Source organism: Lagenorhynchus albirostris, chromosome 1 (genome assembly GCF_949774975.1).
Source record: "Lagenorhynchus albirostris chromosome 1, mLagAlb1.1, whole genome shotgun sequence".
NCBI classification, from domain to species: Eukaryota; Metazoa; Chordata; class Mammalia; order Artiodactyla; family Delphinidae; genus Lagenorhynchus; species Lagenorhynchus albirostris.
In genome coordinates this window covers 162,270,142-162,282,729 of record NC_083095.1, presented here as the reverse complement: position 1 = coordinate 162,282,729, position 12,588 = coordinate 162,270,142, and the positions used below count along the sequence as shown (strand labels likewise).

General features: G+C 37.6%; 2 protein-coding genes across 2 annotated transcripts in view; one reads left to right on the top strand and one right to left on the bottom strand.

Moving 5' to 3' along the window:
* Positions 1 to 4,314, top strand: part of TM6SF1 (transmembrane 6 superfamily member 1) — a 53,409-nt gene extending 49,095 nt beyond the window's left edge. The window contains exon 11 of the transcript XR_009542117.1: positions 4,099 to 4,314. The gene's annotated coding sequence lies outside the window, so the exon portion shown is untranslated. The remainder of the gene's footprint in view (positions 1 to 4,098) is intronic.
* HDGFL3 (HDGF like 3) overlaps positions 1 to 12,588 on the bottom strand; it is a 73,951-nt gene that overhangs the window by 20,881 nt on the left and 40,482 nt on the right. The window contains exon 2 of the mRNA XM_060157576.1: positions 3,272 to 3,348. Coding sequence (XP_060013559.1) covers positions 3,272 to 3,348 — 77 coding nt within the window. The remainder of the gene's footprint in view (positions 1 to 3,271; positions 3,349 to 12,588) is intronic.

Below are 12,588 nucleotides of genomic sequence, written 5' to 3'. Positions count from 1 at the left end.
CTAGAGTAATGGAAATAAAAACAAAAATAAACAAATGGGACCTAATGAAACTTCAAAGCTTTTGCACAGCAAAGGAAATCATAACAAGATGAAAAGGCAACCCTCAGAATAGGAGAAAATATTTGCAAACAAATCAATGGACAAACGATTAATCTCCAAAATACATAAACAGCTCATGCAGCTCAATACTAAAAAAACAAACAACCCAATCCAAAAATGGGCAGAAGACCTAAATAGACAGTTCTCCAAAGAAGACATACAGATGGCCAAGAAGCACATGAAAAGCTGCTCAACATCACTAATTATTAGAGAAATGCAAATCAAAACTGCAATGAGGTATCACCTCACACCAGTTAGAATGGGCATCACCGGAAAGTCTACAGACAACAAATGCTGGAGAGGGTGTGGAGAAAAGGGAACCCTCTTGCACTGTTGGTGGGAATGTAAATTGATACAGCCACTATGGAGAACAGTATGGAGGTTCCTTAAAAAGCCAAAAATAGAATTACCTTATGATCCAGCAATCCCACTACGGGGCATATACCCAGAGAAAACCATAATTCAAAAAGACACATGCACTCCAATTTTCACTGCAGCACTATTTACAATAGCCAGGTCATGGAAGCAACATAAATGCCCATTGACAGACGAATGGATAAAGAAGATGTGGTACATATATACAATGGAATATTACTCAGCCATAAAAATGAACGAAATTGGGTCATTTGTTGAGACGTGGATGGATCTAGAGACTGTCATGCAGAATGAAGTAACTCAGAAAGAGAAAAACAAATATCGTATACTAACGCATATATGTGGAACCTAGAAAAATGGTACACATGAACCGGTTTGCAGGGCAGAAATTGAGACACAGATTTAGAGAACCAACTTATGGACACCAAGGCGGGGAAAGCGGCGGGGGGTGGGGATGGGATGAATTGGGCAATTGGGATTGACATGTATACACTGATGTGTATATAATTGATGACTAATAAGAACCTGCTGTATAAAAAAATAAATAAAATAAAATTCAAAAAACAAAGAAACAAAAAAACACCTACCATGGGCCAGGCACTGTGTAAAGCACTGTGTATATAGGGCTTAGCAACATCCACAGAATCTTTGCCTTCACAGGGAGATTGAATATTAGGTACTTGCCAGGGCATATAATCTCAGGTTTAAGGACACCCAATACTTAGTAAATGATCAGCTGAAACAATGTTATAACAGGTTTTCTAATCCAGCAAAAAAACTCACATATGGACTGTATCACACTGTTCCTTGGTAGAATTGCTTTTACTGAATTGAGACTTGGAATTATGCCACTGACTTATATTAAGGATGCTATAAGAAATAACTCCATAAAATCCTTCACACTGTTTACTGGAATGATTCTGTTACTTGTACTAGCAATATACTAGGTGGCAAATTCTTTAAGGGCAACTTTTATTTTCGGTGCCTTAAAGAATATCTAGAAAATGTTTACTAAGTGAATGAAAGTTACCATATAATATTAGTAAATGGTTGATTTTGGTGTATGCAATGGAAACGTGATAATCTTGTTTATCAAATCCTGCCTTGTTCTAGATGTACAATCAGATCACTTGGAATTAGGTTCTAAAGGAAAAGCAAAATAATGGTACAGACATAAAAGGGAAGCAGGAATGAGGGAAATACAAAAATGGGTATCACAAAGCCCTACGCACTTATTACTATAGGTAAAACATTTATTTCTAAGTTTCGAGCAACCTCTTCAAGGAGAAAAACATGTTAAGTTGCATAGTCCACAAGTGTCTATTAGATAAAAATAAAACAAAGAAAATAAAACTAACCTCTTGAAAAAAACATAAATTTCTCACATGAAGACAAGAAAGAAATATGCCTTAAACGGCCCTCTCCTAGCTAGCTCTCTTTCAATACGAGAATGAGGAAGATGTCAGAGTGGTAGAGACAGCAAGCAAAGAAAAAAAGTTCATGCCTAGGGCTTCCCTGGTGGCTTAGTGGTTGAGAGTCCGCCTGACGATGCAGGGGACACGGGTTCGTGCCCCGGTCTGGGAGGATCCCACATGCCCCAGAGCGGCTGGGCCCGTGAGCCATGGCCGCTGAGCCTGCGCGTCCGGAGCCTGTGCTCCGCGACGGGAGAGGCCACAGCGGTGAGAGGCCCGCGTAACGCAAAAAAGAAAAGAAGTTCATGCCTGGCTCTACTAACATTCACACGAACATAGGGGGTGACCCTGAATATAAGATTTCATCTTAGTTTTTAGCTTTCCCTCCCATTTGCAGTTTCTATTCCATTTGTGTCCTTGTTGTAAATAACCATATACGTTCTCAGTGTGTCAGGTTCTGTGTGTCAAGACTGCCTATGGTTCCCTAGCATCCATTATCATTGTCTTTCTTTTAATGGGTACTCCTCCCAATTTGCTTCCCCAACAAAGTTGCCTAGCTAGAGACTATGCTTCCAGCTTCCTTACAGCTAGATGTGACCATATGTCCAAGTTCTTGCCACTGGTATAAATGCAACTGTAAGCCACATATTCAACTGCTGTGTCATTTCCTTACCTCTTCTCTCTCCCCCTTCCCTCTACCTGGAAGATGCACAGGTACTGCTGAGCCAGTTTTTGCTTTTTTTTTAAATAAGCAGACAAGGGCAATGCCCTAGGGAATGGTAGGACAATACAACAGAAGAAACCTGGGTCCCTAGAGCAGAGCGGAAGGAACATCCACCTTGATCTATCTACCTTGATAGACAGATCTATCTATCTATCTATCTATCTATCTATCTATCTATCTAGATCCCCCATCCCTGGACTGTTTCCAAAAAAAGAAGTAAATTCCTATATTATTTGAGACACTGTATTTTCAGTTTCCTTTATTCAATAGCTTAATCTGTATTCTGACCAACACAATTACAAAAACTTAGAAAGGTAGTATGTTTCCTTCAGGGTCTGACAAATTGAAGGAGACTGAGAGAACATAACTTTGTTCTGTGAAATATGAATGGAAGACATCTCTCTAGGTCTTAAAAGTGTCCTAAAGGAAACTTCTGGGTCATGCCCAACATTTAAGCAGAAACAGAAATGATATTCAAAAGCCAAATAAATGAAAAATCTTTACATTAAGAAAAAATATATTATCTTTGCAATTTTATATAATTGATTATAATGATTTTAACAACATATAAAATAATATAAAGTGATTTTAACAACATATAATGTAGTCTAGCAGAATCAAATTAGAATTGTTGAAAATTTAAGTTGTTTTGTTGACTTACGTTTCATGGGTGCCAAAAAAGAAGATAGGATACTTATTTGCTGGAGGCTTCACAGCTCCCTCTGGGAGTTCATCAATCTATTAAAGATAAAACCATGTAAAATAGCATAAACATGATATAAACATTGTTCCGATAATTTATTGTTAATTTCAAAATAAAATCACTCTAATAAAAATCCCAACAGTTTTCCTTTCCTTGAACCTTATAAAATGATTCTAAAGGTCGTATTTGGCACACCACATGGAGAGTAACACTGTAAATTGATTATAACTATTATGGTAATACATAATCAGGAGCCAAAACTACTCATTTCCTTCAACTCAATAGAATTACTCTTGGGAATGTGTCCTAGTGAAATAATTCAAAAGAATAACAAAAAAGAAACAGAAGATGCACTTTTGGGGGATAGTAACAAATTTTTATATCCCACCCTTACAAGATAGGAGAATTACAGAACATTAACTCAAAATATTATGTAGTCATTGAAAGATATCATCTCTTGCCTGGACTAGTGCAAGTCTCTCCCCATCCACTGAAGCTCACATTACCTTTTTAAATGCATATTTGATTGTGTCAAATCCTTCAACAGCTTGTCATAGCTGTGCATCTGAAACCTCTGGGGCTTTTAAAAACTAAAGATCATCAATCCTTCCCCAGACCCAGCAATTTTTATGTACAGCTGAGGTTGAAAACTTCTCATAGGATAAAGTCTAAGTTCTTTAGAATGCTACATAGTTATATAAACATCATTCCCTAGAATGTTTCAAGAAATGGTCCTTGACTCCTAAATCTCCATCTGTAGTTCCAACCTTTCCTCTGAACTCCAGGAATGAAATTACAAACATCTACAAACCATTTCCATTTACATGTCCTACAAGCAACTTAAAATGAAGAAAAGGCCTGGAGTTCTTCAGAAGAGGCATACTTGGAGTTTACAGAGCAAGGAAAAGGGTCTGGTATCCTGTGTCCTGAAGATATCTGCAGGCCTTCTGAACTAACATATGGCGACAGCCTGAGGATTACTACAGCATCACAACATTCATCTCTGAACTGAAAGAACCATGTGTCACAGAACAGATGCCCTGGTGTACTGAGAAAAGATGGACTTTCAGTCTAGAAACTTTAGTCCTGCTTCTGACTTCAATTGTGATATCGAAGATATCACTTAATGACTTTCACATCTGTAAAATGAGACGGTTGCACTAGGTAACCTCTAGGTTTCCTTCAAGTCCTGAAATTCCATGCCTTGCCTAAAACTGAACTAATTTTCTCTGAATCTGTTTTTGTTTCCTATCTTAAGTACTGGTACACTCAGTACCAAGAAGAAACCTTAATCTTTTTATTATTTCCTCAAGCTCCACATTCAGTTTTTCACCAAATTCCCCAATTTGGCTCCTGAAATGTCTCCAAATTGAACACCATTCCCACTACTAAATTTAGTTCCCTAAAAAAGTTCTCAAGATCTTTTGACAAGGCCACAGCAGCCTGTCAAAGTATCTCCTTGCCTCTGGGCTTTCCCGTTACCGACTGTACAACTTCTGGGTAAACACTGTATGTTTTACATTCAATACACTACCCTACAAAGACAATTTAAAATGAGTAATTTCATTTCATTTTGAATAAAATTCAATTATACACACACACACACTCTCTCTCTCATACATATATTATTGTGGTAAAAAATACATAACATAAAATTTTCTATCTTACCCATTTTAAAATTTACAGTTCAGTAGTGTTAAGAATATTCACGCTATGATATAGATCTCCAGAAAATGAATAACTATATTTTAAATGGACAAAAAATAGAACTTAATATGGAAATGTATGTTTATGTATGTGGGAGGCACTGAATTGCTAGCCGACAAAACACTATCACATCATGTTTTTTTTTTCACTCTTGTGAGAAAACTGAAAGTGTATCTTTTTAAAAAAACTTTTCTTTCAAATAAAACACAACTTTTGGCTAAACTTTTCCTTCACTGTGTTATATAACTAACATCTACTGTAGAAGTTGCAAACTGACAGCCCTTAGGCCATGTCTGGCCTGAAGAAATGTTTTGTTTGGCTCATACAGTGTTTTTAAAAAACTGAATTAGGTATCAACACTTTAAAACTGGAAGATTCATCTTAAACCCAGAACAATAGCCTCCGTGAAAAAATATGGAAGATAGGAATAAGCAACACTAAGCTTGCATTCCCAGGAGGCAACAATTAGCTGAAGATGATCAACAGCTGCCTTCAGACAAGGTATGTTCTCTCAAGTTTGCTACATTCCCCACCACTCTCTAGGCAACGTTGTTAATGCCTGCTTCCCTTACTTACAATTGCTTGCCTGGCCCCTTTGAATATCTGAGTTCACACCCCTGTAATAAATAATGCCAAAATAGTGGCTTTACCATCATGCTGGTTCCCTCATAAAGGTGTTAAATGTTGACATGCACTCACTATATCTTACTGAGTCTTGTTTTGAAAATTACACTTTGACAGTTTTGGAATTATACGAAGTTGTTCAAGTGGATATATATGCCTTCTTGAACCAATTAAAGAGTGTACCTCCTGGGCACTGGTTTTTGTTTGTTTGTTTTGGCTTCTAGAGTGAATACCAAGTGGCAATAGAACTTTAACTTCAGAGTTTCTGTTTTTCTACTGTTTCTATTTTCCTGACTTTTATTTTCACTTTTATTTCTGGTTCTTGGCTATGTTTGGTTCTGATTCTGGTTTGCACACAGCCAGTGTGTTATTCCCCGTTAATAGGAGGATGGGGACCTATTCTCTTTTGGGTATGACAGGGCAAATAATCTGGTACAACAGTCTTTTGGTTTGTAGAAGAATGTCTTGCTTTTACTGGAAAGAAGAAAAGCCCTTTGAGATCTAGATCAGTGAGTACATGTATTTTGTGTTTCCTTTAACCTGTAACTGAAGTAGACCTGAAGCCGTAGGCTCTCTGTGTGCCTATCATACTTGAGAGTCTTTACCCTTCCCTGTGTGAGTTTGAAACATTTTCCTGTTTCTGGGAAGGGTATTAACAAATTAGATATAAATTTCTTAAAATGAAAGAGCTCTGTTTTTACTGATTTACAGACACTAATAAGATTACAAAAATCTAATATAAAGGAACGTTAAGTATCCTCAAGAAATTAAAAAGTGAATGTAGAATACTTCAAATACGGTGGTTTTTTTTACTGTTTTTACTGATTTACAGACACTAATAAGATTACAAAAATCTAATATAAAGGAACGTTAAGTATCCTCAAGAAATTAAAAAGTGAATGTAGAATACTTCAAATACGGTGGCCTTTTTGTTATTGTTCATTGTTTATCTGTCTGCTTTGTTCACTGCAGAGACACAGGCAATGTCAGTTAGAACTGAGGCTGGACTTGGGGCCTGGAGGCAGGCAGCCTCACATTTCCTAGAAAACTTGTTCTCAGAGCTCATCCCTGGGCCTTCACCATCAGTGTCACCTGCGGACTCATTAGAAATGCTAGTTCTCAGTCCAGAACCCTAATGAGGGTTAGGCCCAAGAATCAGGGTTTTAAGAAGCCTCCAGCTGTTTTTGATATACATTATAAAGCATTCCATCCTCCTGCTGTGGTTCCTGTGGATGAGTTGCCTTTGTTTCTTCTGATTAACATTAAGTCTGCTTAGGGAAGAGATATGGGGATATATGTATATGGATAGCTGATTCACTTTGTTATAAAGCAGGAACTAACACACCATTGTAAAGCAATTATACTCCAATAAAGATGTTATAAAAACAACAACAACAACAACAAAACATTAAGTCTGCTTAAATCTGTGGGATTTTTGCCCTGAGACTGCAAAATTGCATCAGTGCATGTTTATTTTCCTAATATTTTAAAAAATGTCCAATTTTCTATTTTTTAATTAAAGGAGTGCTACACTATATTAAATGTGGTGGCTTTTTAAGGAAAAACCCTTCTCACAGGAACTGTTAGCTCGTAAGTATTCTTATATAAGAATCCAAATTAAAGTAATCAAAGTGAATCTTTGAACAAATCAGACTGGTTTACAATTTTGGTTTAAAAATAACTATTTCTCTTTATCTGGATTTAATCATTGTAGAGTGTAATATAAGTAAATTTAAGAAAATAAAATTGGGGTTTCTCATGAAGATACTAATTTACATCTGAATTCCTTAAGTTCTGAAGTTCTTACCTAACCTCCCTTGGTAGACTTCCCTGGTGGTGCAGTTGTTAAGAATCCGCCTGCCAATGCAGCGGACACAGGTTCGATCCCTGGTCCAGGAAGATCCCACATGCTGCAGAGCAATGAAGCTCGTGCACCACAACTACTGAGCCTGCGTTCTAGAGCCCACGAGCCACAACTACTGAGGTCTCATGCCACAAACTACTGAAGCCCACACACCTAGAGCCCGAGCTCCGCAACAAGAGAACCACTGCAATGAGAAGCCTGCGCACCTCAAGGAAGAGTAGCCCGCGCACCTCAAGGAAGAGTAGCCCCTGCTCACCGCAACTAGAGAAAGCCCGCACACAGCAACGAAGACCAATGCAGCCAAAAATAAATAATAATAAAAAAAGGCATCATCATATAGATAAAAACAAATAAGAAAATAATTAAAAAAAGAATAAAATGGACATTAAAAAAAAGGAAAAAAGGGTCTACTGATAAGCTAATATTACTTCCATATAATGTTTAAGATGAAGGAAAACGTAAACTTAAATTATAATTCTGACAAACTTTTCTATATCAACAGTAATTATGTTCTGTGGTATGTTAAGATTAAACATAATTTCCAACAGTTAACTTTAAGACCTTGGACTAATATTAAATTGAGTTAAAGGATCATCTTTGCATCTCTGAATAATTCCTAAGTAAGACAGAATACTGAAACACTGGTCAGCAAGTGTAGTTTTAACATATATATGATTTTAATTTTTATATGTTATGTAGTGGAAAGGATATGTGTATTAGGTATATCCATGAGCTTTGCTGGTTTGTTAAAACACTTGTATATAACAGAAATTTCCCAGTTTCTCTGTGAAACAGAATTTAGTTACCTTGGTTAAGTTATAATTGATATGCAGATTGAGACTATACTAAGAACAACAGTGACACAGAAATACAACCATGTATGCAAAGGTAATGAATGGCATGTGTTCTTGTTTATTAATGGGAAAAGATTAGTCTTGTACTTGAAGTGAAGTATCTAGGTTGTTCCAAAATGTGAAAGAGGATAATGAAGGACAAACCTGGATATTGAAAGCTGTAGATTTGTGGAAAGGGAAATTTATTTGCCTTGGACTATAATAACTGCAAATAACAGTCTAAAATATGCAATGAAATATTAAAATTTTTCCAAAGCTGGCTCAGTTTTGATGGATTTATTCATAAGGTTAAAAAGGGAAAGCTTCTAAATCCATTAATGTCAAATATTTATTAATACAAAACCAGAATTTGGTGTTCTCTGTTAAAATAAGAAATTGGTCTTGGAGTATTCTGTTCTTAACAAAATATGGTAAAAGGTTATTCTTTACCTCCTGTAATCTGCATAGATAGCCATATCTCACTAGAATAACTTCTTGGACTTTGTGCTGACTCTGTCGTATCTTTAAATTTGTTTTAAAACAAACAACAAAAGTTCCTTGCTAAAGAGTTAAAGTTCTTTAAAAAAACTGGGTCACCACTTTCTATGTTAATTTAAAACATTATATTGTTACTTTGACTAAGTCATTATTCATTATCTTCAGATATCTAAGCTCCTATCTTAATCAAGCAATGAAGTCTGATAATTCTTGTGATGCTGCTGAGTTCAGAGAACTCACTGTGTAACAAATGATTTGGTTCAGATTGTGGTGTAAGACCCAAAGTGCAGTATTACGTGCTGCCTCAACATTTTGTAAAATTGGGATGGTCTTGAATGGTCTACCTGCAAGTTCTCTTCCTCGCTCTGCTCCTGTGGATAAGGTGCCCTAGTCAAAAAATCCTCTTCATTAAAGGGACCAAGCAAAGTTTCTTTTTAATCCCTGCTAGCCTTTATCCCCGGTTTTGGTTCCCTGCTAGCCTCGGAATTATTCAGACAAGCCAATCACATCCTCCTGTGGGAACAAAGTCTTCTTCCCATTGCCTGAGTTGTTCACTGTCTCTGAGTGCAACCTCCAGGTCGCCCTGTAAGGCAGGCAGTGTCCTCCTCCTCTGGGATGTGAGTTTATGTAACTAATACATTGTTGCCTATCTTATCTGCCCAGTGTTGTGTGTTGAGCCATTCCCAAAAACATATGGTGGGAATCCTCTCTCTCACCAATAGGGTGAATAGGAAGTGATTAAAATACAGATAGGCACCAACACCAGGGGAATCTTATCAGAATGCTGGGGTAAGAGGTTCCACACAGTGGCTCAAATTTATTATGTGTGGTAGCTTAGAGGTACCGAGTCCAGATGGTAGTTGGGGGTGGGGTTGAGTGGAGGAAGGGAAGTCCTGAGGGCCAGAGGGCTAGGCAGAGATACCAAGGTCCCTCCCTTGGCAGTGTCTCTTCTCTCAGAAATGCTCATGGCCCATTCATTCCCGTACTCTGTTCAAATCTCTGCTCAAATAGCACTGCATCAGAGGGCTTTTCCCCTACAACCCAACTTAAAATAATACCTCTTACCCTGTCATTCTCTATTCTTTTATTCTGCTTTATTTTTATTGTAAGAATTTCCCTGCCCTTGAGTATTTGTTTGTTTCTTCACATTAGAATATAATCTTTGTGAGAGGGAAACTTGCTTTGTTCTCCACAATAGCTCTACTGCCTAAAGCAGCACCTGATACATGACTGGTGCATAATAAATATTCCTCGAGGACCAAAGTTTCCTTACTGACTCAGGACCTGAAGAAGCCTATACTTACATGATGAGAATCAGTGACCCTGGCTGTGAAGAAGAGAAAGGTACACCACAGACCACTTTCAATCACAGATTACTAAGAAAAACTATTATGGGGTTATAGTATAAAGGAGTCTCTATGCTTAAGAAAAGGAAATAAGAAGAACAAACTTGTCTCTTTGAGTATGCCAATAAGAAGAATTTTGGGGGCTAGCTGACTAAGAATGCGGAGGAAAAAAAGACCATTTTACCTATTAAAGTTTATGAGGTGAGGTTAAATTACAGAGGGGAAAAACGCTTGTGATATTATAAAATGGCTTTAGATAAAGAGAAGTCTATAAATGAGTCAACAAATTTACTGTAGGGGAAGAAAGGGAAAGCACACTATGGAAAAAGGAAATGTATACAAGAGGAAGGGGAAAGAATTTTTAAAATCTGAGTATATCTGGATTAACAAACAGGTAACTGATCAACTTAATATCTGAAAATAACACTTTGTTAGGACCCCAAACATAAGGAGATAACTTCCAAAATAAGAGTTCAAAAAATCTGTTGAAAACCAGTCCGTAATTATCTTCAAGAATATAAAAATCATCACTTGTTAGTTGACAGAGCAATTTCACATTGAAAGACATTTTGTTTTTCACTCAATTAAACTTTCAAAAACCTCGCCATTTTCATTTTTAGAAAATAATAAATAATTTTGAGAGGTCACAATACACTTACACTTAGAACACAGTGCTTTTAACTTATTGTAGGCTTTATGTAGGGGATAGGCGAGATGACTGACTGAGGTCCCTCATTCATATGTTACATTGCTGATTCTGGAGGAGGAGCATATATGGGGCATTAACACATCCTCACAGTATACCTGGGGAGAGCCAATCTGACAAATGGAAAAACTCAGGCTGAATAGTAAAAAGTGAGGGATTTGGTGTGATCTTCATATAAGATCTTCATTTATATTGCCAGATCCCTCTTTTTTTTTTTTAAATTATAGCAGGCACATTTTAAATTGAAATGTATAAAAAATCTGGCCTATTCCCCCAACTTTCCCTCAGTCTTAAGCAATTGTCCACACAGGTTCAATCTTGAACAGGTATAAATAAACTCATTTTTAGGGTTTAGCTGCATTTTTAAAAAATTTTACTTATTTAATTTATTTATTTTTGGCTGCGTTGGGTCTTCGTTGCTGCGCGAGCTTTCTCTAGTTGCGGCAAGTGGGCGCTACTCTTCATCGCGGTGTGCGGGTTTCTCATTGCAGTGGCTTCTCTTGTTGTGGAGCACGGGTTCTAGGCATGCGGGCTTCAGTAGCTGCAGCACGTGGGCTCAGTAGTTGTAGCTCGCAGGCTCTAGAGCACAGACTCAGTAGTTGAGCGCACAGGCTTAGCTGCTCCACGGCATGTGGGATCTTCCCAGACCAGGGCTCGAACCCATGTCTCCTGCACTGGCAGGCGGATTCTTAACCACTGTGCCACCAGGGAAGCACTCTATCTGCATTTTTTTGAAGTAAAATTGATAATGAAATATACTGATCTTAAATGTATTGAATATATTTAACGAGAATTTGATATATGCATATACCCATTTAACCAACCCCTAATCAAGTACAGAACTTTAAGTTATCTCAGAACATTTCCTCCTACTCCCTACTGGTTCTCATCCACTACAGGCAACCACCTTCCTGATTTCCATCATCACAGATCGGTTTTGCCTGTTCCTGAACTTAAAAAAAAAAAAAAGCAACAAGTTTTTGGTCATTGGCTTCTTTTGCTCCATGTCTTTTTGAGATGAATTCATATTATATTAGTAATATAATTCTAATATCATTCTTTTATATTGCCAAGTAGTATTCTACTGCATCCATTCTCTTTATGTGATGATGGACATTTGTTACTGTTTCCAGTTTTGACTATTGTGAATGAATCTGCTAAAATTATTCTTGTACCTTTCTTGGGGGGAATATACGCTTTCATCTTACTTGGATAAATACCCAGGAAAAGGATTAGTGAGTAATAGTGTAGGGATATGTTTAACTTTGTAAGAAACTTCCACACTGTGTTCTGAAGTGGTTATGCCATTTTAAAAAAAATTTATTTTACTTATTTATTTTTGGCTGTGTTGGGTCTTCGTTGCTGCATGCGTGCTTTCTCTAGTTGCGACTAGCGGGGGCTACTCTTTGTTGTGGTGCGCGGGCTTCTCATTGCGGTGGCTTGTCTTGTTGCAGAGCACGGGCTCTAGGCACGCAGGCTCCAGTAGTTGTGGCACGCGGGCTCAGTAGTTGTGGCACACGGACTCAAGAGCACAGGCTCAGTAGTTTTGGCACACGGGCTTAGCTGCTCCGCAGCATGTGGAATCTTCCCGGACCAGGGCTTGAACCCGTATCCCCTGCATTGGTAGGTGGATTCTTAACCACTGCACCACTAGGTAAGCCCGGTTATACCATTTTAAACCCCCTTGAACAATACAT